Consider the following 23,853-nt stretch of genomic DNA (forward strand, 5'->3'; position numbering starts at 1 on the left):
AAAGTGAAAACACTGCCAATAAATCTTTCCCCAAGCAGACAGGCCAAATCAGCCTAAAATCCTCAAACCTTCCATTTGACCTTCCCTTCGCAATCAGAATACCTCTCTGTCAGTCTCATCCTCAGCTTCCTCCCTCCATCCCGCCATCTAACGGCAGAATTATAGCACCTACAGGTTAATTACAGCAGAGAGGGATGAGCGAAAGGACCATATAGACTGGATGGATGAATGGATGAAGGAGAGTCACAAAGGAACGGTGAAGGAGCCATATTTATGGCAGCACACCCGTTCATCACAGGCCCATTAAGCCAAATGGACGGGGTGACTGACACACAGGTGGGAAAGGGCTTTGCGTGTGTATTCGTGTAAATTAGAGTCTGTGTGTGTGTGTCTGTCTAGTCTCTTATGCCACCTTTGTTTGAGGATTGAATGATTAATGAGAAGCTGGACAACAGCTGGCGCAGCAAATCACTATCACCTCTGTGAGCAATTTGTGCGTGCACTTGGGTGTGTATTTGTGCACGCTTGCCTCTCTGTACGTTGTGCGAGTGTGTGTATTAATAAGCCATCAAAGGAGTGAATTATAGGCAGAGCACAAGGTGTCTGCCCCCTTTGCCTTTTGCTTTATTTTGGGCTGAAAGAGAGAGAGAGGCAAAGTTTAAAACTGCCTCACTCTGCTATTTTGGAATGTGTGGAACAGGAAATCAGTGAAATTTATAGCTTCCCCATTTTAATGTTTGGCTCCCATTTACGACTGCTGAAGCACGAGCCAGAGGAGAAAGAAGAGGAAAAATGAAGGAGTGATCCCGAGGGAAGAAGATATCATTAAATGCCAGTACCATCCAGAGACAAGCCCAGAGAAAGTGGTTAGCTGGGCACAGTAAAACACGAGAGGACAGCAAGCAGAAGCCTGCAGGCCGTTTGAGGCTTCATGGTTGGTCAACAGAGCTTTAACATTAAAGCACTTTCACAGAATTGATAGTGGCAGGTGGTAGATGGCTGGGAAATGTGGAGGAGGCCGAGGTGTTTAATGAAGATTCATCACAAGTCATGATTTATTACTCTGCCGATCAATGTCATCAGCAACGTTGCCAACTTAGACTAGATTGACTGTTCGACTAACTGTCAGAAAATACAAGTTTAGATGGAGTAGACAAAAACAATGTTTCGCACGATGACTGAAATGAACATTATAGGCTTAGTTAGGTACAACAGGTGTGTATGAGTAAAAGATTACTCAGAGGCGTCAGAATCTATGAATACCTAAACTAAGAAGAGACCCACATCTGGAAAAAAACAAAACAAATCTAAAGATGTTCGGGCTCGTAGAAAAGAAGTGAAATAGCTGCCAATAGATGGCACACCTGACTATCCCCTGAAAGATAAGCTGTTGGCTTTCCAAACTGATTTCAAGACTAAAAGAATAGAAAACAGAAATACACGTTCACGGCATATTTCCGGTTCTGGGTTGCGTTTTAGTTTAGTTTTGGTCCAGATACACAGATTTATTCTCCATCTGGAAGCTTTAATTAAGCTCTCATTGAAACATGTTTTTTCAATAATCAATCAAATTTTGAGTTGAGAACATATTTTGGTCATTAAATCTGACTGTAATGTGTAATTAGTGAAAGCATTTTAACATTGACATGAATGATGATGGATTTTTTTACTTGAATTGTTAATTAAGCATCTATTATTTTTTTGGCCGTAATCCAGTTTGAAGAATATTGCGAATACTCAACCATTGGGGGAAAACTGAACCCTGAGCTTCTATGCTTGTTAACTCTCGATGAGTCAGAGCATGCTGATGCTTCTGTGCGTGTCTGTTTGCACACATACGTGCTGGAAGCAGCTGCGGACGCTGGGTTCGATGTTGGAGCCTCCGAAGGCGGCCACCTCCCCCAGCTGCCTCGGGATCTGGATGGCTTCGTGGAGCAGCAGACCCAGCTGCCTCTGGTCACAGGTGTCGCCTGCTGACGCCACCTGACTGAAGAGGTCTGAGGTGGAAGGACAGAAGGCATAAAAATAAAAAAAGTGAGAGAGGGTATGAGGAAATGAGTCAATGCATATAGGTGATCTTTGAAATAAAGCTAAGGGTATAAATAGATGTGGCAGAGAAAATGTTAGTCTTTGTGTTTGTGGGTGGGAGGACATGACGGATCTTTCTGAGTTTTCTCCTCTAATCTCTTTCTCCCTGTCTCCACCTCTCTGCCACACTCTCACAAAGATTGACAGAGCTGTACTGGGTATGGACACTTGCCCAGTGACATGCAGGCTCTGCCAGTGAGTGTGTTTCGGGCCTTATCTGTTCTAGATTAAGTTATGAAGTAGTTGAGAGCTCACACACAAACCGAGCAAAGAGAGCAAAGAGGGTTAATGCGGTGAAAGATGTGAGAGAGAGAGAGACACAGGGCATGACAGGTCTTTCTCCCCCGCTGCCTGCTAACTTTGATCCCGGTGGGAGACAACCCTAACACTGTTCGGTGTGTGTGTGTGTGTGTTTGCATGTGTGCGACATGTAAACATCAGGACCAACATGTGTTCACAAACTAATCAGCCCCCACATCGGCAACTCACTGCTTTCTGCTACAAGATTACATTTGACATACGCAACTGTCAAAAAAACATCTGATGGCCCCATGCCTGGTTAGGTGTGTGTGTGTGTGTTGGTGTGTAGCTGTATGCATGGCAGTGACAGACAATGACACTCTAAGAGAGTGAAGGAGGAAGGATGCAATCAACCGTGCTTGATACCCTTCTCAGGCTAATAGAAACTGCCAGTGGAACGAATAGGCTCAGGGATGCAGTCCATGCCATGGGCGGGGGGGGGGGGGGGGGGGGGGGGGGGGGGCGGGGGGGGGGGGAGCAGGACGGGGAATGGAAGAAAAGAGGTGAAGCAAGAGTGAGTAAGATAGGACGGAAGACAAAGTGGCACTGTTAGACGGATGAGCAATGGTTTGGGTGGTGACAGCAGAGGCAGATAAAGCAGCAGAAACTAAAATGAGCCTCGTCCCAGTGCAGCAAGCTTATATTCACGCTCCCTAATCCTCAAAATAAATCAGAATAGAAAATTAAATAAAGAACAGGGGAAATGCATAGGAGGTCTCTCATCCAATTAGACAACCCGCTCTCCACCTTTTTCTCTGGTTTTCTGGCCGCCTGATTAAGACTGGTGGGATTACAGCTGTGCTGGAGCAGTAGGGGGCCCAGTAGAGGGGTGTGTTTAAGTGCCTGTGTACTTTAGCAAATATCTTATCGTCTCAATAGCACTTACATTTGTATTTCTCTTCCAGGTGTCCCTTAGAGAGAGAAAGCAAGCCGATCTTCATGGACAGGACACGGATCTTCCCACTGCGACCACTGCAGAGCCCACACACAAACAAAGTGGCAATGACTCATATTTATTCTGGGTTTTTCTGTGTGCAGAGGCATTAAAAAAAAACAAAAAAAAAAAAAAACGTTGAATCCTCTGAATTATGTGGCTTTCTGCATTAACGGTTGGTGAGATATGGTTTGATGGTAATCTTAATCATAAGTATAGACAAACAAAATAGGCCTCAGCTAAAGACTACGACTGAAGTCTTTCAACACACTCATTAAGCATTCACAACGTTGTGGAGAAAGTCAGTGAAGTATTTATTAACTGGGTGAGAAATAAACAAGATCTTAAGGCAGATGCACACCTTTTGTGAAGAATTATGGATTATCTTCCACTATTCTTGCTTCACCTCAGACATATTCTGAGGATGTCTGGTGTCAGGTTTTTTAACAGCATCTCTCTTGGATCTGGCCTCTGACCGGGCCACTCAAACGGGTGGATTGTCTTTCTCTAGTAGATTTACTTTAATATCCTGCTGTATCAGCCCACTCCAACTGTGCTGCAGCCAGTTTTTGGCCACCCCAACTTTATTCTGTAAAACACCTTATAAACTATAAACTTTATCGACAATGTTTTTGATTGCTTCGAGCCAACAAAGCCCCAAAACATGGTGCCCTCTCCACCCTAATTCACCTCTGCGATGATGTTTTTGTGGTGATATGCAGTGCAATTTTTGACAGACCTCAGGTGTAAGGATGTTTGTTTTGGAGAGCAGCCGCTCCATCTGCAAAATGCTGCATGCAGCCGCCATGATTTGTGACACATGGTCATGAATAAAGATTTTAACCAGCTCCAGTGATTTCATCAAGCCTTCAGCTATTTCTCTGTCGTTCTTTTTTTACTTCACTGATCATTCTTCTTTCTGCAATTCGCATCGTCTTAGCTGAGTGCTCACTCCTGGGGAGTGTAGAACTAAATTTCCTTTTACAGACAGTTTGTGGATGTGGACTGAGGAATGGCTACACTCTCTGTAGCTCTTTCAGCTTACTGCATAACAGCAATATTTGATCCTTTGTCTTCTGAGATCTCTTTTTGTGATGTCTGCTTTTTTTTTTTTTTTTTTTATAAAAAATCTAACCTACAGTACCAACCTAACTAACTCCAGGTTTGTCAATTTTTTACTGAAAGGATCACATCACCAATTCAAAACAACACAGAAAGTTGTTCTGTTAGTTCAAACTGTGCTTGTTCTGAGTATAACTTAGAGGAGTGTGTGAGAACATTTGCAGACACTTATACATAAATGCAAATAATTTCAAAGTCAATTCCCAAACAAACATGATGTGCACCAGCCTGTCGTATTCCAACTCAGGCTCTTGTGATGTGAATAACATTTTGATAATGTGTGGATAAGAGGCGTAAAAGAAAAATGTGCATGTGTACATATGTAAAACATTTTTATGCACGATGCCAACAGCACTGACAAAGATTTATTGGAAAATTCAAGAGTGCAGTGATAAGATGCCTCAATTCTGGCACTTCTAACCAATCTGATGTAATTTCATTTTACACTGTATTCTGCAGCACATACTTAAATATGTAAACAAGTAGCTGAATTAAAATACATTTTCATAAGGCCGAGATACGGGTTCAAAATCGGTGACAAATTTTGTACCGCTGCATAATCCTGTGTCCTGAATGCAAAGCAGATGGATACGTACGTGTCATAAACGTTGAGCAGCCAGTTGAGACACATGTCTACACAAAGGGGGACGTTGACCAGGTCTTTGTGCTCCTGCTCCAGGCCATCGTAGATTGACGTCAGGCAGTTGATGACGTCGGGGACAGACAGCAGCTGACTGTTGTTGGTGAGTTTGTGCTGCTCGAAGGTGTTCTGGGCCACGCTGAGGTCCAGCAGGTCCACTGCAGGTGGAGAGCAGAGGAGGGAGGTCAGTAAAGGAGCCGGCAGGATGAGAAGAGGTTGATGGAGAGCAAAATAAGGGACAAGAGAGAAAGAGGACAATTATTGAAAGAAAGAAGTTAAAGGGAAAAAGAGAGAAGGGTAGACAAAGGTTAACAGGAACAGATGGTAGAAACAAAGTTTTAAGAGGGCACAAAATCCCATAAGTGGAAACAGAAGAGGGGGCAGAAGGAAAAGGAGGAAGTTAGAACCATTACTGGCTCCTCCAACTGGATCACTCAGCTTTCAGTAGAAAACTATTCATAGTGGCACTTTAAAACTGTAGACTTGAATGATATTCTGTCCAAAATGGTTCCAAACTACTAAGAATGCAAGTCTGGTGGGAGTACAGACAGAGAGCTGACTGATTATTGTGATTGAATATTAATGTTCGAGAAAGCTGAACAGAAAAAGACAAATGTAAGAGAGGCCAACTGAGATCACTCCAGTTTTGTATCATCCAATTTATTGGCTACTTCTTCAGTGACAGAAAAAAACTGGAAAATTATATTCATATCAGTATCTCCATTATACTTCCATCATCTTTAATAGTTTAGCTCTAACTTGGATGTTTTGAGAGCACAGCCAAGTAGAAACAGAAGACATAATAGAACAGGCTGATTGAGTTCTTTGGGACAACGCTATTAAACAAAGTAGCCAGCTGTACAAATGCACACAAACAGAGTAACAGGAACAGATAAAAGACAATTTCAGCTGCTGCTCCGTGTTAGATAGCAACACCCGCACACTCAAAAATGATCAACGGTGTCTGAAAAGTTGTAGTATTCATAGCGTTTGACGACTCACTACCTGGCAACGGAACAAGCTAGAGATAAAATAACTACAATAAAAATGTATGCAGTGCATACTCAAATGCAAAAATTATGGATTGAATCAATCAGTGTTATGCTTCTGGGACTCAGCGTCTTAAGATAAAGAGCTATCAAGGACACGTTGAGATCCTCATTGAACTCCTAATGAATGTTTTATTCAAGGCCCAAAAGAAACCAGTTGCATCCATTTCTGCTGAAAACATGTAGACAGCTCCAGGTGGTTCATTATCATTTTCATAGATATAAATCTTAAACACAAACAAAAATATTACAACCTTATTTAGACATTCTCCTTGTGAATGTTTTCTATTTTTAGAGGATTAAAATGTTTTTCCCCTGTATTATAACAAATACTACAGTACAGCAGGTTCAAAAGCATTTCAGTGCCCCTCACTAAATTTTAACCCTCCCAACTCCTCTGTCACTGTCACCCCTTGTCTCATGTTACCCCCTGTGGCCCAGACAGAACTAATTACTGGGGTGAATCCATGTGGAGGAGGCGCGGCGGGGCAGTCATGCTGTCAGAAAGCAGAACTTGACTTTTCCCACAACACATGCAGATATGAAGCATCAGTGGGGTGCCACACAAGCTCATTTGTGCCTCTCCATCCCCCTGGCACAGACTTAACCCAATTAGCCATTTTTTAGTATCTCTGTCATGTTTGTTAGTGTGTGTGTGTGTGTGTGTGTGTGTGTGCGTGTGTGGCTGCATCATTCTGACACAAACAGCCATGTACACACATACAGTCGCACATATTCACTCAGGCCTTCAAGCAATGATTCCACATGAATCCAGGCTAATAGCTACTGATCCCAGTGCTGTGTGCGTGATCACACACACACACACACACACACAGAGTTTTGTAACTGTTCTAATCTAATGGATGAAATTGAATTGCAGTGCCCCAAGTCAAATTCACTCAGGCAAATGCAGCCCTGTCACAAACACACGCATGTGATCAGAGAGGCAAAATGAGACGGCAAACTAAAACGCCTACATCAGTCAAACTCATTAACAACCAACAAACACAATAACACACTTTGATACTCACAATTATTCAGGTAAACATGTCTGAAGCTGCACTTACATCTACATCAGACAAGGTGTATTCACTCTCACACACACACACACACGTACCGGGCAAACCTCCGACAAACAGCAGGATGTAAATGAGCTGTGTGGGCTCGCTGTGTGCGTTGCTGTAATAGTGTTACCAGCTGGATAATAGTTAACATTTGTCACCATTACTACACTACACGGAGCCCACAAGGGTGGAGTCTGCACGCACCTGCAGTCTGGGGTGTTTGTGTGTGTAGACAGGGTTGATAGCCACCCGAGAGTGTTGGCAAAAGCTGTCTTTATGAAAAGCTTTCATTGCAAACAAAAAATAGCAGCTCTCTTGTTTTGACAAAAAAAAAAAAAAAAAAATCCCACCTGTGCACAACAAATGAGGCTTTGCTCAACAGACATAATTCAAGCACCGGCTGTAGACGCACACACACATATTGACACTCTGTGTGCAAGTTTAAAGCCAAAATAGCCTGTGCTGCTCTGGCATTGGATCTGGCAAAGCTTCAAATCATTACTGCATCCCCTCGTTGCACCCAGACTTCAAAAGAAGAGGACCACAACTGTGGGTATGAAGGTGTGTGCGCCTTACTTACAACACAGTGCTTTCTGTAGTCTGCGGATCTTCATGGCTGTTCGGTATGCTGAGAATCTCACATTGTTCAAGTCCGCTACAGGCAGGGATGTAGACGGGGAGACAAAAGTTAGATGCACAAAAAGAAAACAGAAGCAGAAAAATCAGGAAACAAAGCAACAAAAATCTGCCCACAGGGCAACACAAGGCGGACTGCTGTCAATAAATAAGCTGGCTTTCTGTAAGTTATTGTCCGGTGGGAGTGGGGGCAATGTGGACTGTGTAATTAGGTTAGTGAGTCCTGTCTCAGTGGGGGTTGGTGCTATTTGTTGAGCTGCTGGCCTACAGCAAGCACTCCCAAAGTTTCACAGCTTATTACTTATCCGTTTGCTCATTAAAGAACAGATATACAGGCCACCCCGCAGGGAGAGACCGAGAGAGGAAAAGTATCAGGGTGCAATTTTCATCATGTTAAATGTTAAGTGAAACTAACTAAACAAGTGAGAAATAGATGCACAGGATGGAGCGGATTTAGCAGTGGCTGACTGATCATGATTCAATGTTTCATTAACTCTGAAAAGAGCCCCAGTGAAAAGTTTCTATTGAAACTCTGAGAGTTCGATATCGATTAAGTCTTTCGTGGGTTATTTTGTGGCAGGACATAAATTGGCAACAATTGTCCTCCAATATACTGCAGTGGTGACAAAACCTAAGACAGACTTACAGTCTCCCAAAACCTGGACAAATAAAACTAAGACAAAATATTCAAACCTTTTTTTCCCGCTTTAAATATAACTTACAACACTCAGGACGTGAAGGCAACATACCGAGTGAATGGTAGAGCTCTGTCATCTTTGGATGATCCCAGCAGGTCGTCTGTGTCTGGTGACTGAAAACCACAAACAGATACAACCATCAGACTGAAAAATAAAAGCTGAAACACAAACAGGAACAAATTAAAAGATTATCACACACAAAAAAAAAACCAAAGAAAAAAAATATTGGAAATCTCTGTTCAAAATCTAAATTAAAAACACTCAAAATAAGACACAAAAAACGACCATGTCAGAATGACTGCACAGGATTATCATCATTTAATAGCTTTCTAAATAACTCATTTCATTCTGCACAGTTTTCAGATTCCTGCACCAATCATTAAGTCCCCTGAGTGAAAGAGCAAGAAAAAGACTTAGACGAACAGCCACAAACTGTGAATCTCTCAGATAACCGCGGGGTCTGTCTTATCAAAACAATGGGAGGTAAACATGGACAGCTGAGTTTCACCATCCAGCTTACATTTTCACTTCAGGGCGAAGCCTCGCACACAAGAACGAACCAAACATACAGAAAAACCAAAACTACAAAAATAAAGAAAATATGACGTGCACCAAAGCTGATCAAACACAGTTGCCTTCACACATTGGACGACAAAGAATCTGGCTCTTCTTGGGCTGCTGCTGCCAATCAGTGCATCTATCTGAGCTCCGCTGGCCGTGATGTGGCTCTGCTGTGTGTACATTTCAAGAAGGCGTCTGGCTGTTAGAAGCTGCGCTCAGATCTGTGGGGAATGTTTGAAGAAGATTTCTTGAAGGTGACCCCCCCCCATGCATGCGGTGACTCCCGTGTAGTGTCGATGACGGCTCGCTCTCTGCTGACAGGCAGCAGGAAGTGAAGTCAAGTGCTGAGAGTGAACTGAGGTGGCAAAGAGGACGACAGCAGCCTCCTTGATCTTCCGGTGTTCATCAATATTCAATGGCCTGATGACATTCACACCCACACTAGCATTAAAAATGCCTGGACAGGCTTTTGTTTTGTTTTAAGACACTACAAAGGGCTTGAATGAATCCACAAAAGTCAGGGGATTTGCTCATATTTACTACACAAAAACATATAACATGAGGAATACTGGCAACCCAGCTCAGGGCAGTTATTGCCATGAAACATTTCTGTCGATAAAAGATACAGATCATTGATGAGACAGAACCAGTACAATGATGGGAGGCACTTTCAACTCCCATCAAAGCTTAAATCTGTATCATATTTATGGACACACACAACAAGGCAATCAGTGTTTACATGCTCATATCCACAACTCATGAATGTCGAAATGAGGAAAGCTGTCAGGTTCCACGGTCTTCAACTCTTTCCCCTCATCACAATCTCTTTGTAATGCCTGAGCAAATTTTTGCTATTCTGCAGAGGGGAGAAAAATAAATCAAACTGATAACACATTTTCTCTAAAGCTGCTACAGTTTAGATAACGCTGCAGGAAACATCCATAGGGAAGAGACTTCAGAAAATATTAAAGAGCAGGGGACAACACTCCAAGTTTTCACTGGAAGGCTTGTTGAAGATATACAGAGCACCACATGTGAGGTCAACCTCAGCACAGTGTGAGCGATTTCTTTTAAAGTTTAAACTTTCCCATTCAAGCGATCTCACACCGAAACAAAATGCGCCACAGTTTGCTTGAAAATGGACAGAGTCCCTCCTTTTGAGGTGGCCTTTCAGCAGAGCTTCAGATCCTAGTGAAAAGCTCATAAACACAGAGTTTTCCTCTAAACTTAATGAAACAGGTTAGACGTGAACAAACCTTCTCGGGGACACGTAGTGCTGAAGTGAATTTGATTAACAGAAAATGAATCGACAGGGATTACTCCTGGTTTCATTCATGGTATGGACAAATGAAATTTGTTGTGAATATCTGCATTCATACCATATCTGGGCATATGTCTTTCAAGCAATAACAAGCTAATGAAAACAAAAAACATGCCAACTACAATAGTGTGTTTCACGATGCCCTTATTTTTCAGGATGCAGCCAAATATGAGCAAGAGCATCGAGGGATGTAGCCGCCCGGGTCTTATGCAATGCATGTGACATTTCCCTTCATAAACGTTGTTTAATGACATCCACAGTAACAATCAGCTAATGAAATGGGGTCACAGAAACAGATACTGCAGCAGAGAGCGAGGGATGAAATTTATGTAGCCACTGGGGTTCTCTGAGCGAGAAAATAACCTTTTCCAAGATGTTTTTATGAGATGTCTGAGGAATCAAAGCGGGCCGCAGAAGCCATCTGCTAGTGAGCAGTCTTACACTAACAGATCACCGTGATAACAAAAAAGCTTATCAAAAATAATTGGCATTTCCTTTGACGTTTCTGTGGAGAGTTACTGTACAACGGAAGGTTAAAATGGTTTTGCTAATTATTCTTCTCTGCCACATCATAATTAAGCAGAACCACATTTTCCCACTGCTGTTAACTGTGCTGGGTTTCTTGTTGCTCTTACAAAAGGACAAAATATTAAATGTTACCTTCGCTGAGCAAAAAGCAGACATACAAATAACAAAATCCTTCTGGAGTACATCCACCCCATCCTGGCCCACAGGGCAGGGAGTGAATCTATCCCATCAAACACTTGGCTGCAAACCAGCCAACGCATCTGCACAGCACTTCTCTTTGCTGCTGGGAGTTTGTCACTGTCAAACATTCAGAGGCCACCCTGAATAAACATGAGTGTGCAGATGAATGATAACTAGTGTATCTGTGTATCCAGAGAGACAGAATTAGTTAAATATCTGAATAAACCAGAGGAAGATTTAAGGGATTTTCCCCCATTGTGACAGCAACCTGCCAGACATCTCACAAATGTCTCTGACAGGTGATAAGTGCCTGCTTTCTCCGCCTGACTTGTGTCTTTTTTTTTTTTTAAGCTTTTGCCGCTTCACTTTCTCTGCTTCTTTTCTGTTTTTTTTTTAATTAAACTCCTCTCAAATTTTAAAATAAAGTTCAAAGTTGGTATTTGTAAAATTCCTTAATCTCGACATCTTGAAGATGGGATGCACATTGCCCGTCCAAGGATGTAAGAGCTGTCGACCCTGCTAGGTGCAACAAAACACACACACGATTTCTAAGCATGAAATGTTTCCTGACAAAAACACACAGAGATAGAACAAACCAGAAAAGCCTTGAGCTGTAGAGGAAGATTTCTCCAATCTTTGCAGAGACTCAGTCTTGCCTTATTTCCTCTCAGAAGGCCCTCAAGACCTGCTAAATTGCCAGAATGGCTGAAATGGGACAACATGTGAGGTTGCCAACATGAGACTGCTGGCATAGAACTCGTTTGAAGCCATTTGATTTTCTTCCAATATGTCTCTTGAACTCCTCACTATGGGGGGTGGACAAGCCGCAGTTTTAATCTGGGGAACTTTGTCAGCGCAAAGAAAAGAGGCACAGTATGAGAGTAGATGGAAAGGAAGAAGCGTAAAGGTTCAGGAAAATGAATGTGCCAAAGACTAATGCGGGGGTCCTCAGGATGTCGCAGCGCTGAATGCGACCTATAATTAGTCCTGGACGGGGATTTAGGGCTCCATTTTCCAGCTGAAAATTAAGTGGGTTTACAGGCATGCGTATTTCAGTATGTAAAAGGATTTGGGGGGAAAAAAGCATCACTTACAGCACGATGTGGCAAAAAGTTAAAGGAGGATCAATTCTTGTCCCCCTGTGTCTGAGAGACAACACCGGGCTGATGAGAAAAGCAACAATGAGGATCGACAGAACATATGGTCTGTGCTCACAATGAGTCTGAGTGTGCATGTGATTAGCTAGTTTCAGCTCGGTTCCCATTGGAGTTCATATGCATTCTTTGGGTCTGTGTCAGCTTTTTGCCTTTCCCTCCTTTTGTGAGCGTGTGCTTCTTTTGTTGGGTCTTGATGCATTTGTTTATATTGTTTTGTACAAATGAGCTTGTGCCAGATGCTTTGTTTGTACGAGTGGGCGGATGCAGGTTCGCTGGATGGTCATATCTGTGATCACAGGCTGTTGTTGACTTTAGTTATAAGTTTGTCCTCTGAGTCGGCTTTCATCTCTGATCCCCTGTGGTGCCAAGCTGTAGGTGCAAACACAGTGCACGGGTCCATGCCACACAATGTGTGAATCAATTTCTCTTTATTTCTGTATGCTTGAAAATGATTTACTGTGAATAAACTACCTTTAATTGCTTGCTTTGAAATAAAACATTTGACTTGCTTTCTCGAAGAACTTCACAGCAGAATTGAGTGTTACTGTAAAAACCCATCAAAATTAATTGAACCTCATCTCTATGTGAGGAAAATTTCAAGTCATGACAAGTTTGCAATCTTTCAATTGAAATCTTTGAAGCTCTTGCTGTTGTTGAGGGCTGTATGCTGGAAAATGGCACGCCTTGGTCATTACCAGCATTGAACTGCATCCAGAAGCGTTGTGACTGTCACTGACACGATGATGTCACAGTGAAGCTGACCTTTCACTGTTTGGATTGAAAACATCAGCATTTCAACATTTTATCAAAGGCCAAAACAGTTTTTTCAGAGACACTGACCTCTGAACATTCAAATTGATTTATCTTGCCGTTCAACTGAATGCTTGTGCCAGAATTCAATTCCCTCTGGGTCTTTCAGATATATTGCATTCACAACCTTGAACTTTGACCTTTGATGAGGAAAATTGCTTCTTTTTTCAATTGTTCTCTCCCCGAGGCTACTTTTGAGATATTAAAATGAAGAGGTCAAATAGATGTTTTGTCAACTCTCTTTGACCTTTCACAAACTAAAACCTTATTGGCTCATCATTAATTCCAAGTGGATGTTGAACACAAATTTGGAGAAATACCCAGAAGGCGTTCACGATAATGGGACAAACAGACGGACAGAAAGATGGACAATCCAAAAACATCATGCCAACGGCCCTGGCTGGCAGTGCAGAGGCATAATGAGCATTTGACAATTCATTTGAGACGGTGACATTTCAACTCAGGGCAAAGGACAATTAAAGGAACTCACCCCCAAAAAAGATATCAATTTTATCATCATAAATCAACAGTGACAGTGTCCCAGCTTAAGTGAGAGGGAGAAATAAAGCTGGCAGGACAGATAAATGATAGCTGAAACTGCTATGCAAAGATTTTTTTTTAACCAGGATTTGGCTTGTCCGTTACATTATTTCTGGATGATGAGGTGCTTCAATCTTTCATATCCTGACGTACCCTGGAGAGACTTTCTGAGATGTTTTGGGTTTGCCCCATTAAATATGAAACTGGTGTTTGGCCTGATTTGGGAGAAATTACAATTTAAAGCAAGACGTCAAGTTTGTGTTTTCCTGTTACAAATAGAGCAGTGCGGGAAACTGTCCAGAGATTCAGTCAAGTGTAATCTATTCAAGAAGACGGCACTAATGTTGGACTGAATGTGAAATGTGTGGGTTAAAAAAAATTTTTAATGTATGCAGGGGAGCAAATCGGTTGAAAGAATTTCCAGAGCGGTCAGTTAGTTATGTATGCACAATACATATATACATGAAACAAAAGCAACCATTTGACCATCGGTGGGTGATGTATGTGAAAGGTCAGAAGAGGTGAGCGCTCTGATGCGGAAAGGTTAAAAAGGCTTAGAGAGTATCACATCAACCATAAAAAATAGTTGGAGATAATGGGCTATTACACAGTTGGCAGTATTTTTGAAATTCAAAATCAAAAAAATTAATTCAGCCCTGCCACCATACTCCTCCAGAGGTTCCCTCCGAGATCACGCATCTTATTAAAAAACCCCAAGGCTCCATTTTACCTGTGTATACAACAGTCACTGATGAACACACACACAAACACAGGCAATTTACACAGACACACAGAGGGCTATTGAGGCAATTTCAGTGCACTTACTTGATGTAATATGGAACCTTATTCTGAGAGACTGCACGTTGCCAGGGGAGCTGAACAGAAGCTGCAGATGGAAAACAAAGGAGAGGAGAGACAAACAATCAAAATCAAATCGCTGTCTAAATGAACAAATTATCACTTCAAAAGCCACGTAATAACACAATCTATACATAAATATAGATGCTTAAAACTGTAGGAGGGGAGGAAATGGGTATTGTTCCTTTAGATAAACATGCAAGGGGAGGAAAATCAATGAGGAGCAAAAACTGTTGAGAAAAGGAACCATATAACAAGTTTCTGTTCATCTTTGTGGGTAAGAAGGAAGACAATAAACACTGACAGACTACGGTCTTCTTAATAATGACAAGCTGATACAGATTTTAAAACCAAACATCACAAAATATAAGAGTGGAGAAGCTCTCAAGAGCACAAATGTTGCTTGATTTATCACCCTCCCACTTTCCCTCCTCCTTGACACAGCTCTATGCTCAGATAGAGAGATGAAAAGACAGTAAGAGAAAGAGATTAAGCGAGATTGGAAGATATACGAGATGGATAGGGCAAGATAAGAACGCAGTATTTTATTGATCCCTGAGGGAATATTAAACTACTAGTGTAATGAGAGCGGATGTGTGATGGAGTAGATAGTGTCATAGTGCCAGGAAGATGAAAGAAGAGACGGACTGGTGCTCTGTCTGCCACAGTTGCTGAGCTCTCAGCAGGGCTCACTTAGTAAATTCATGTGGACTGGTGACATGGAGCAGAATCAGAGCTCACCACCTGCCCTGAATCGCAAACCGTCCATTTTGTGTCCGTGTCTGACAGCCAGAGAAGCAAATCAGGTGGAGCAGAAAGAACGCTAATGTCTGCATGATTAGAGAAAATGACGAGAGGGAGAGAGAAAAAGAAAGAGCCAGACAGGGAGCGATAGGCTGGCTGCTTTGTTTAATGTTCATGCTCCTGCATTGGTCTCTTCTCTCTAGCTTTGTCTTTCTGCTACTCTCTCTCTCTGCTAATGACCACTCAAAGGAGGATGGGAGGGAGTCAGTGGAGAGCTGTAATTAAGCCTTGCATTATTCAAGATTAAAGGGCCTCGTCTACAAACTGTGACTGAGCTCGTGCACCCACATATTCACTGACAGATGACGTGAAATGCTGAGGATGAGACATGACAAACACTTACGGGTGTGAAAGACTTTAAACTGAGTGCAAGCAAACCCCAAATTTCTCTACATTCATAGCAGAAGTAATTGGCTCTGTACTCACTGGAGAGAAAATGCTGGGAGGAGGGACCAAAGTCTCGGTGGGCTTCCTGAAGCAGCTTCAGTCTGTCCTCGACCGCCACCTGTATGACGGACAGACAGACAGAGGAGAGTCGGAGCTGAACTCAGAGCAACAGAAGTTTACAGAGGCTGGACGTGGCGTCGTGGTTGGGATGAATGAATTTACAGTGCAGCTGAGTCAGAAGTGAAAATGTAAAACATTCTGAAGGACACAAAGGTGTAGGTACTGAGAGTGTCATATCCTGAATTCATTTAGCATGAATATAGAGTCCATGCTGTTATTTACTACTGCTATAATTCACTCCTGTCACCGTATTCTAATAATTTCATCACTGGGCCGAGTACAGATATCCCCTGAAGGTGTTATGAAACACGTTTACAAGGAATATCACTACAACCGAATCATAATTCCTCTGGTCAAGGCTGCTGCCGATGAGCAGGCATGAAAATATGACGCTATATGATGCTTTGATGTGCAGAGCGTCTGATATTAAGGAAACAGGGGATGAAACTTATTGCTGCTTTCATCTTCCATTACCGGTGATACGATGATAAGCCAGAAACTAAACCATGCCATAACTGCAGAAGTGCGGCAGATTTGAGGTGGTAAAACAAAATGACAGTAATGACAAGCAGATCAATCTTGGAATTGTCTGCATTTAACTAAAGCATTCATGCGATATCGTCAAAGCTAGGATCAGATTTATTTTGTGTCTATTACAAGAAAAATACTTGAAAAACAAATGGACGGACTTGCCTGATATATATTAATGCTAGTTCGACTGCAGCATGTTCGCTGAAAGGTGAAACTTCATCCAGCTTTGAGTTATCAATCACACACACATCCCCCCTGCTCTCCTGTGAAAGCAGTGTAGTGACCTCTCAGGCAGTGCACCTGTGCCCTTAGTGGCTGTGGAATTGCTTTGCATCATCAGTCTGAAGAGCGACCCAGCACTCTGTGCAGCGGCCTGTAATACTGAGACACACACCTCAGGTCTTATGGCAGCCTGTTCGCAGCTGCCCACTCAGGGAACCCGAGGAGATGCTCAGAAAGGTGATAACTCTGCCTCTTTCTAGCCACTAATGGCTGTAATGGTCACTCTCCCGCAGAGAGGAAGATGGGAGCTGCCACACAACAAGACCAAATCACACAACTTTCACACAATCTGAACTAAGTAAAAAGAGCAGACAATGGGTGGACAAAGAGTGCAGTTTACACCAGCTCTGTATTTGAGTTATGGTCTTTCTGCAGGCACAAAGACTATAAGTGGGTGTCTGAATGATACAAATTAGCCCAGCTACCCAGTTTCACAGTGTGGCAGTGTGACGCTTCAAAGGGACGACTTTAGGTTTCTTTCCAAGATTTCATTTTTTCTCTATGCATTACTTCCTCTCCTGCTTTTCTTCTGCCCACATTTCTGCTCATTTAGCCTCAGTAACATACAGGGAGGCTTCAAATGAGTGGCAGAAATTCCCATATCAGCGTCCTTAAAATCACAGCCCCTCTGTGGCTGCTTGATGTCTTTTAACTTGATGCCATCACAGCTGGGAAGCGTGACCTGTATTCAGTCCTCCTCCTACAGCAGGGACCTGAGGCGTCACCAGCCGGGCTCATCAAGGATCTCATGGGGATCAAACGCAGATAAAGAGCAAGAAAAAGACTTTAGACGTATCAGTTTTCTGCACCCATCTGTCGATCTGATCTGATTTTAAATGCAATTTTCAAAGAATAGAGGAGAAACGCAAGTCATATATAAATGGCATAAAGTTGAGTTAAAAGCAAGCCTGAGAACTACATGCAAAAAAAGAAATGAAATAGGAAAATTGGCCTTCTTTGATGACATGAATGTAACTGAAAGAATTTACTTCACCTTCTGATTTGAATTTGCACTTTGCTCTGCTGCTGTGACTGCAGATGACTTGTAAAATAAAATAAATAAATAAATAAATAAATAAAACTTTTCTGCAACTTTCACTTCAGGGCTGAAAAATGCTCCAATCTGACAAACACTCAGTCAGCCCCACAGCGAAATCAGACCAAGACAAGTTAGCAGAAAGCCAAGAATGCGGCTGGTGTGCTGTGAGAATAGTGTCCATTGATGTGTAGTGACAAAGTGTTGCACTGAGCACAAGGCTGTGTTCAAATGAAACAGGTACACAGGCAGAGGGACAACTCTCAGTCCCCAGCATGTTCGGCTGACACAAAGTAAAATCAGCAGGCACACGGTGAGAGGAAAATGAAGGAGAGCCACAGAGGAAGAGACAGACAGAAGAGATAGCAGCACACAGACAGGCAGATGGAGAATGAGGGAGGAAGGCCATCAGGATATATTGAAGACAGGATTCATTTAGACAAGAGCGAAAGCGCAAAAGAAGCACATGCCTTGTTCCACATCAGCAGGTGGTTTGGGAGGATTTGAACTACCTGGAGCAGTTTCCATCTCATGTTGAGCTGGTCCAGTTGTCTGGAGGCAGTGGAGGATAGCTGGATGTCCAGTGGCGTCAGCTCTGCAGAGAGCTCATTGACGAATCTCACGTCCTGACGTAATGGGGCGACCTCCTCTCTGAAGGTCTGGACAGAGAGTTTCATGTTGTTGCGGGATGAAAGGCTGATATCACACAGTAATTCTGCGACTGCTATTTTCATAAGTGTGACTTTTGTGGTTTCACAGTGTTTCCTGTTTAGTCTGTATTGCTGTTTATCTTTTTCTTGTTTACTGCGCTGATCTCTAACCCTAACCCTAACCCATCTCCAAATGGAGCTCAGTTTTATTTTTACAGTAATATAAATATAAATATCATTCCTCTATACTTTGGCTGTTATTCAATTTATTAATAATCATTAACAAATGAAATTGCAGTTACAGGCCAAGAATTCACAGTACATGTCAAGATGAAGATTTTAAGTGAAAAGAAAATATATTTGTTTGGGTATAGTATATTAGACATACTGCTTATCAACTGTGCCGTCTCTTTGACTCACCATTGTCTTGTCGATGTGGTCCTGCAGGGAGTCGATAAGCAGATCCCCCACAGGCTGCCACGCAGCTTTGGCCTCCTCGGCCCTCGTGAGACGCAGGTCGAGCTGGTCCATAGAGCTCTGCAGTTCCTGTAGTCGCTCCAGGGCTTGTTCCACCTGAGTGTGCCAGCCTCCCACGTGTCCTTTCAGCCGCTCCCACCGCTCCCTCACCTCGCCTGTCTGTTTGCGGATGGCCCGGGCCAACTCTCGGGCCTTCTCTTCAGGGGTGAGGTCTAGAAAAAGAGAAATTATATCTTCCTTAAAAAGCATTCACATTCATTTCAAAATATATTAACCTGTGTTTCAGAATTCTTTTATATATATAATCTAACATACTTGGCTATGCCAATTTGAATAATTTCAATTCAGTCCATTCTGTATTTTCAATTTATGGGTATTTTTTATGTTTTATCTAAAAACTTTGCAGTGAGGGTAGCTGTTATGGCATCTGATGAATGAGGAAAAAAAGGATGAGAGTAATGGGGATGGATGTGGGGAATGAGGATGGTATAAAAGGCGGCAGAAAAGAGAGCTGCTCTCCAACCACATATTCTAACTGAAAAAGAAATGTGAGCAGCTCTTATCTATCTTAGTCTTAAGGCCACATCTCCAGGGCAATGACTCAATGAATTACCGTGTTCACCTGTTACACCTCAGCAAGTACTTTGCTTTTGCTTTTCCATCCCTCTCCCTTATACAAGAGGTAGACATTAAAAGACATGCAGCTGATGGCGTCTCATGTAGACACACAGTCTGATCGTGTTTGTCTTTTGTAATGAAGAAAGCGAGCAGCAAACAAAACATTCATTCATTAATTCATTTTCTACCCCTTATGCTTTTCTGGGTTGTGGGGGTTGCTGGAGCCAATCCCAGCCCACATTGACAGAGGGCGAGATACACACTGGACAGGTCGCCCGTCCATCGCAGGGCCAACACACACACCTACGGCAATTTAGAGTCACCAGTCAACCCAAACATGATGTGTTTGGACGGTGGGAGGAAACCCATGCAAGCACGGAGAGAACATGCCAACGCCGCACAGAAAGCAACTGCATAACTCTCTTGTTGTGGGACAACAGCTCTAACAATTATGTCGCCATGCTGTCTGCAAACAAAACAATGAAAGTCAATTTACTGGCATTGACAAAGCAAAGTGCTAACAGTGCAGCAATTAAAATGGTTAAGACTTTATCGTAGCATCACTCTAAGAAATCTCATTTCCTCTGATTACACAAGTGCAGCCTGTGATCTAAATCACCCTTTTATCTATTTATACAATGAGACCGCGCTTTGATATCTCTATCAAAGATCACAGACAACAAACCTATCGGTCGGCGCTCTGAAGTCCCGCTACACCTCTACACAGCCCCTTGGGTTGGTTTAATTATTAACACGCTTTAGTTTGAAGGGAAATGTGCTGACTTCACCAAGACTTTCCTGCTGCATTCAACTGAGACGGGGAGGAAATGCTGAACGATTCTGTGCATATTTAATTCTTGGGTGCTTATTATATAATGATATTAGACCCAGCTGGGATTTCAGTGACCGGCACTTAACCTTGAAACTGAACCCAGTCCTCCCATTTAGTGTAAAGACAACCACACAGGTTTACAGTTTGTAAGTGCTTTGCACAGAATGAACTGATGAAGTGCTCCATTAAGGGTAAAAAGGGGCATTCTTGGGACTCAGGAGCATAACACAGTGAGCAGGTAATCTAATGTCCCTCTAGTTTAAGTCCAAAATAGTTTGATGTCAGTCATAGTCTTCATTTCCTGTTCACTCTATTGCATCTTATCCAATGCAAGGGAAAAATAATCTAGTACTTAATGACACACATCCTTCTCACCAGGAAACAGGAAAAAGGTCACATCACCTCTTCTCCACGGTTTGGGAGCATTATAATGCCCTCCACCACTGAAAGGTATGTTCTATATAGTGGCCTAAAAGATTCCTGCAACGGACGCACCCATGGATGGTACAATTCCTACAAACAAGGAATTTTATGGACAACTCAACTCAACACAAAATGAGAGCACCAGTTGTAGAGTAAAGAGAGAGACAGTCGGACAGAGACAAAGAGAGTGGAAGAGGTGGAGGGAGAGTTACCAATGAGGTAAAAGCAGCCAAACTCTCACTTAAATGTCTTAACAAAACCAAGAAATGTGCTCTTGCAGTTGCAGGGATTTTATATCCCATAATTAGTTTTAAATCATTTATTATTTGTTTCTAATTATCAGGTTTTAGTTAATATAGTGAATGCTGTATTTTGACCATTGCAATCTTACTTCTTGTAAATCCTGACTGTTTCCCCAACATTTACAGAGGCAAACATACTGAGCTCTGAGGAATGATCCCGAGGAACACACAATCCTCCTCTGGTAACACGTCTCTTCCTGTTACTTCTATAATAATTGCATATGCAGTGAGGACTGAGACACACAAATGGCACGCAAACTCCAGCCTCCTGTTTGTTTTGGAAAGAGTGTATGCATACAGGTGCAGAAGCCTCGGTGCATGTGGTGACCGAGGTCTTTTCAGCAGAAGTTGAAGAGACTCATCCACCAGTCAGTAGAAGTGGTGAAGCTCAATGGATATACTGAGTCAAGATGACATAAAATAGCATCATCAGCTGCCTTTGACTTGATACTGGAGGACTAATATTGGACCACCTGAAGCTTACTGTGAGCTCTGATTTAATGGAAATTGCCACAGTAAGCGAGCAGAAGTGGAGAATATGGACTATAAGTCGTGCTGCATTAACAGAAGTAATAATATTCCTTATTTCAAAATTGGTTTCCAGACTTCAGCGATTAAGTTAGATTCATTCAGGTAAATCACAGCAGGATGAGAGATCAGCTCTACAATGCAAAATGAGCATGTTCCTCTATTACCCTTCCAAACACTAGTGTACTGTAAAAATGTGGATGGTTATTGAGTAGGGTATAAAACCAGTACCGGTCTTTGGCTGCAGGTTCCTGCGTGGCTCTCCTGGGCCTTCGATTGGCTGGTCAGCGAGAAACATCCTAGCCTGGTCCAGAGTACTGATCACCAAGTGTTCACGCTCCTTCAGTTCTGACCGTAGCGTCTGCAGCGGAAACACAGAGCAGTGGGTCAATAATTGCAATCACAAATCTTTTATTGGAATGAAAGTCAACTCTGGGATAATCCTAATGGAGTGAGATGGGCACATTTCCAATCACTTTAAAACAGAGTGAGCTATCACAGTGAGAGACAGATAGAGAGCATTTGTATGCAGCGATTTGTTATTCAATAAATGTATTTTCTCTGCAGCTATGTGCGTGTTTGACTCTTGTCTCCTAATCTTATATCCTCCAGTGAACTTCAAATGAACCTGGAGTATTTTAAACAGGTTTTGGATACCGATCTACTAATCAGCCTGCTTTATTTCAGTCTGCTCCGGCTTTCATAGCATTATGAAGAGCTCAAACAATTTACTCGCACTCACACACAGGTAGGACCCAAGAACGATCAGAGACGTTTATGTTCACCTTACGGAGGAGACAAACGCTCTCAACTACTAATTAGCTGAATGCTGCATAACAAAACACTTTACCTGCCTGGGCTTCCCTTATTAAGAGGAAAAGCGAGATGTGAGGGAGAGCGAGGGAGCAGCAGAGGGTCAGTGGAAGTGGGAGCTCTGAGAACAGAGGAGCGATTGAAGGAGCGAGTCTGGGGTCAGCCCGGGCATTTCCTTGGGGCTGGTATGAAATTAGTTGAGTGATCCGGGATATGAAGTGAGTCACTGGGTGCCTTAACCCCACAGGAACTACTATTACAGAGGCAGTCAGGAGCAGCACACACAACCTATCAATCTTATTCACTTAGCAGCTCATACAGCAATTGATAAGTGCAGCCCCCCCCCCACCACACACACACACACACACACACACACACACACACACACACACCACTTACACTGATTCTCATTCACATCCACACAGTGTCATTAAAAGTTCACGGAGCATTGACGGACACTTTGCTTACCCTCATGTCAACTACTCAGCCTTGAAGCAGCTCACAGCAAGCAATAAATCTATATCGTGGCAGTGAGCAAGCATGTAACAGTATAATTATTCTTGTTTTAATATAAGTGTGAACCCTGGGGACTTCATTGTCTATCGGAGTGTGTGATTACTTTGTGAGGAGGCAATGCAGCTGAAGCCAGTTGGAGGCAGGTTGATTAGATGGGACGAATCACTTTGAAAAACTCTCACACATATCAGACTTCTGAAACAGATGAGTGCAGCGAAAATGAGATGCCAAAAGTTCACCCAACGTTGATTGACTGAGCAGCAGATGACAACACGCTGAGTTCAATGGGATCATATATATGCACAGTGTCATCTGAGCAGATAAGCTGAGGGAAGAGCAGAAAAGGAAAAATGGGAGGGAACAGTCATCTCACGAGCCATTTTTGATCTACTTACTGAATTAAAAGGCTGATTTTTTTGGAGATCAGTCAGTGGAAAAGTTAAGTTTAGACCCACTGCAATGATGAATTCACAGACTCTCATGCAAGGAAATGCACCCTCGCACTGAAACGAAGCATCCTGCTGAACACAAATTAAATCACCCCTGCTAATAAAATGGTTTAGTCTGCTCCAAGTTTTCCTCCAAGCTTACATGGACAAGACATGATAGGCAGGTAGCTCAGAGAGGGGACCTTAAGAGATAGAAACTAAATGAAAGGTGATTGGGAAAGGAAAAGGAGGTGTGCATGTGCAGCAGCGATAAGAGAAGGAAGGTGGGGGACTCAGCTGTCAGGGTAGTGTTTTCATGTGTTTTTGTTTTGCTCTCACAGATTTGTTGGTGTCCCAAGTTAGAATTTGGAGAGGATTAAATTGAGTGTAAACTGGTTGTTTATTTAGAAATATTCTTTGAGTTTACCAACATATTCAGTTTTTTAAATATGTTGTCACAATGAAATTTGTTCCTGAAAATCACAGATAGGCGGCTTTGTGACTAGGTTCAAGATGAAGATGTACCCAGCCTCGGAAAAGTCGGCAATTCCAACCAAATTTAAGTACGGGACTAACGTGCACAACAAAACAGCAAGCTAGTCTATTTGAGAAAGCGTAAT

The 23,853-nt window shown here is 42.6% G+C and overlaps 1 protein-coding gene across 7 annotated transcripts in view; it reads right to left on the reverse strand.

Moving 5' to 3' along the window:
- Positions 1–23,853, reverse strand: part of utrn (utrophin) — a 145,752-nt gene that overhangs the window by 27,081 nt on the left and 94,818 nt on the right. For all 7 annotated transcript variants that reach the window (XM_029496424.1, XM_029496425.1, XM_029496426.1 and 4 more), the window contains 10 exons: positions 21,708–21,837; positions 18,717–18,985; positions 18,159–18,305; positions 15,717–15,795; positions 14,454–14,514; positions 8,583–8,644; positions 7,778–7,852; positions 5,041–5,242; positions 3,275–3,360; positions 1,840–1,997 (listed from right to left, as the gene is read on the reverse strand). In XM_029496424.1, the coding sequence (XP_029352284.1) occupies positions 1,840–1,997; positions 3,275–3,360; positions 5,041–5,242; positions 7,778–7,852; positions 8,583–8,644; positions 14,454–14,514; positions 15,717–15,795; positions 18,159–18,305; positions 18,717–18,985; positions 21,708–21,837 (1,269 nt within the window). The remainder of the gene's footprint in view (positions 1–1,839; positions 1,998–3,274; positions 3,361–5,040; positions 5,243–7,777; positions 7,853–8,582; positions 8,645–14,453; positions 14,515–15,716; positions 15,796–18,158; positions 18,306–18,716; positions 18,986–21,707; positions 21,838–23,853) is intronic.

The sequence above is a fragment of the Echeneis naucrates genome, chromosome 24, assembly GCF_900963305.1.
Source record: "Echeneis naucrates chromosome 24, fEcheNa1.1, whole genome shotgun sequence".
NCBI lineage: Eukaryota > Metazoa > Chordata > Actinopteri > Carangiformes > Echeneidae > Echeneis > Echeneis naucrates.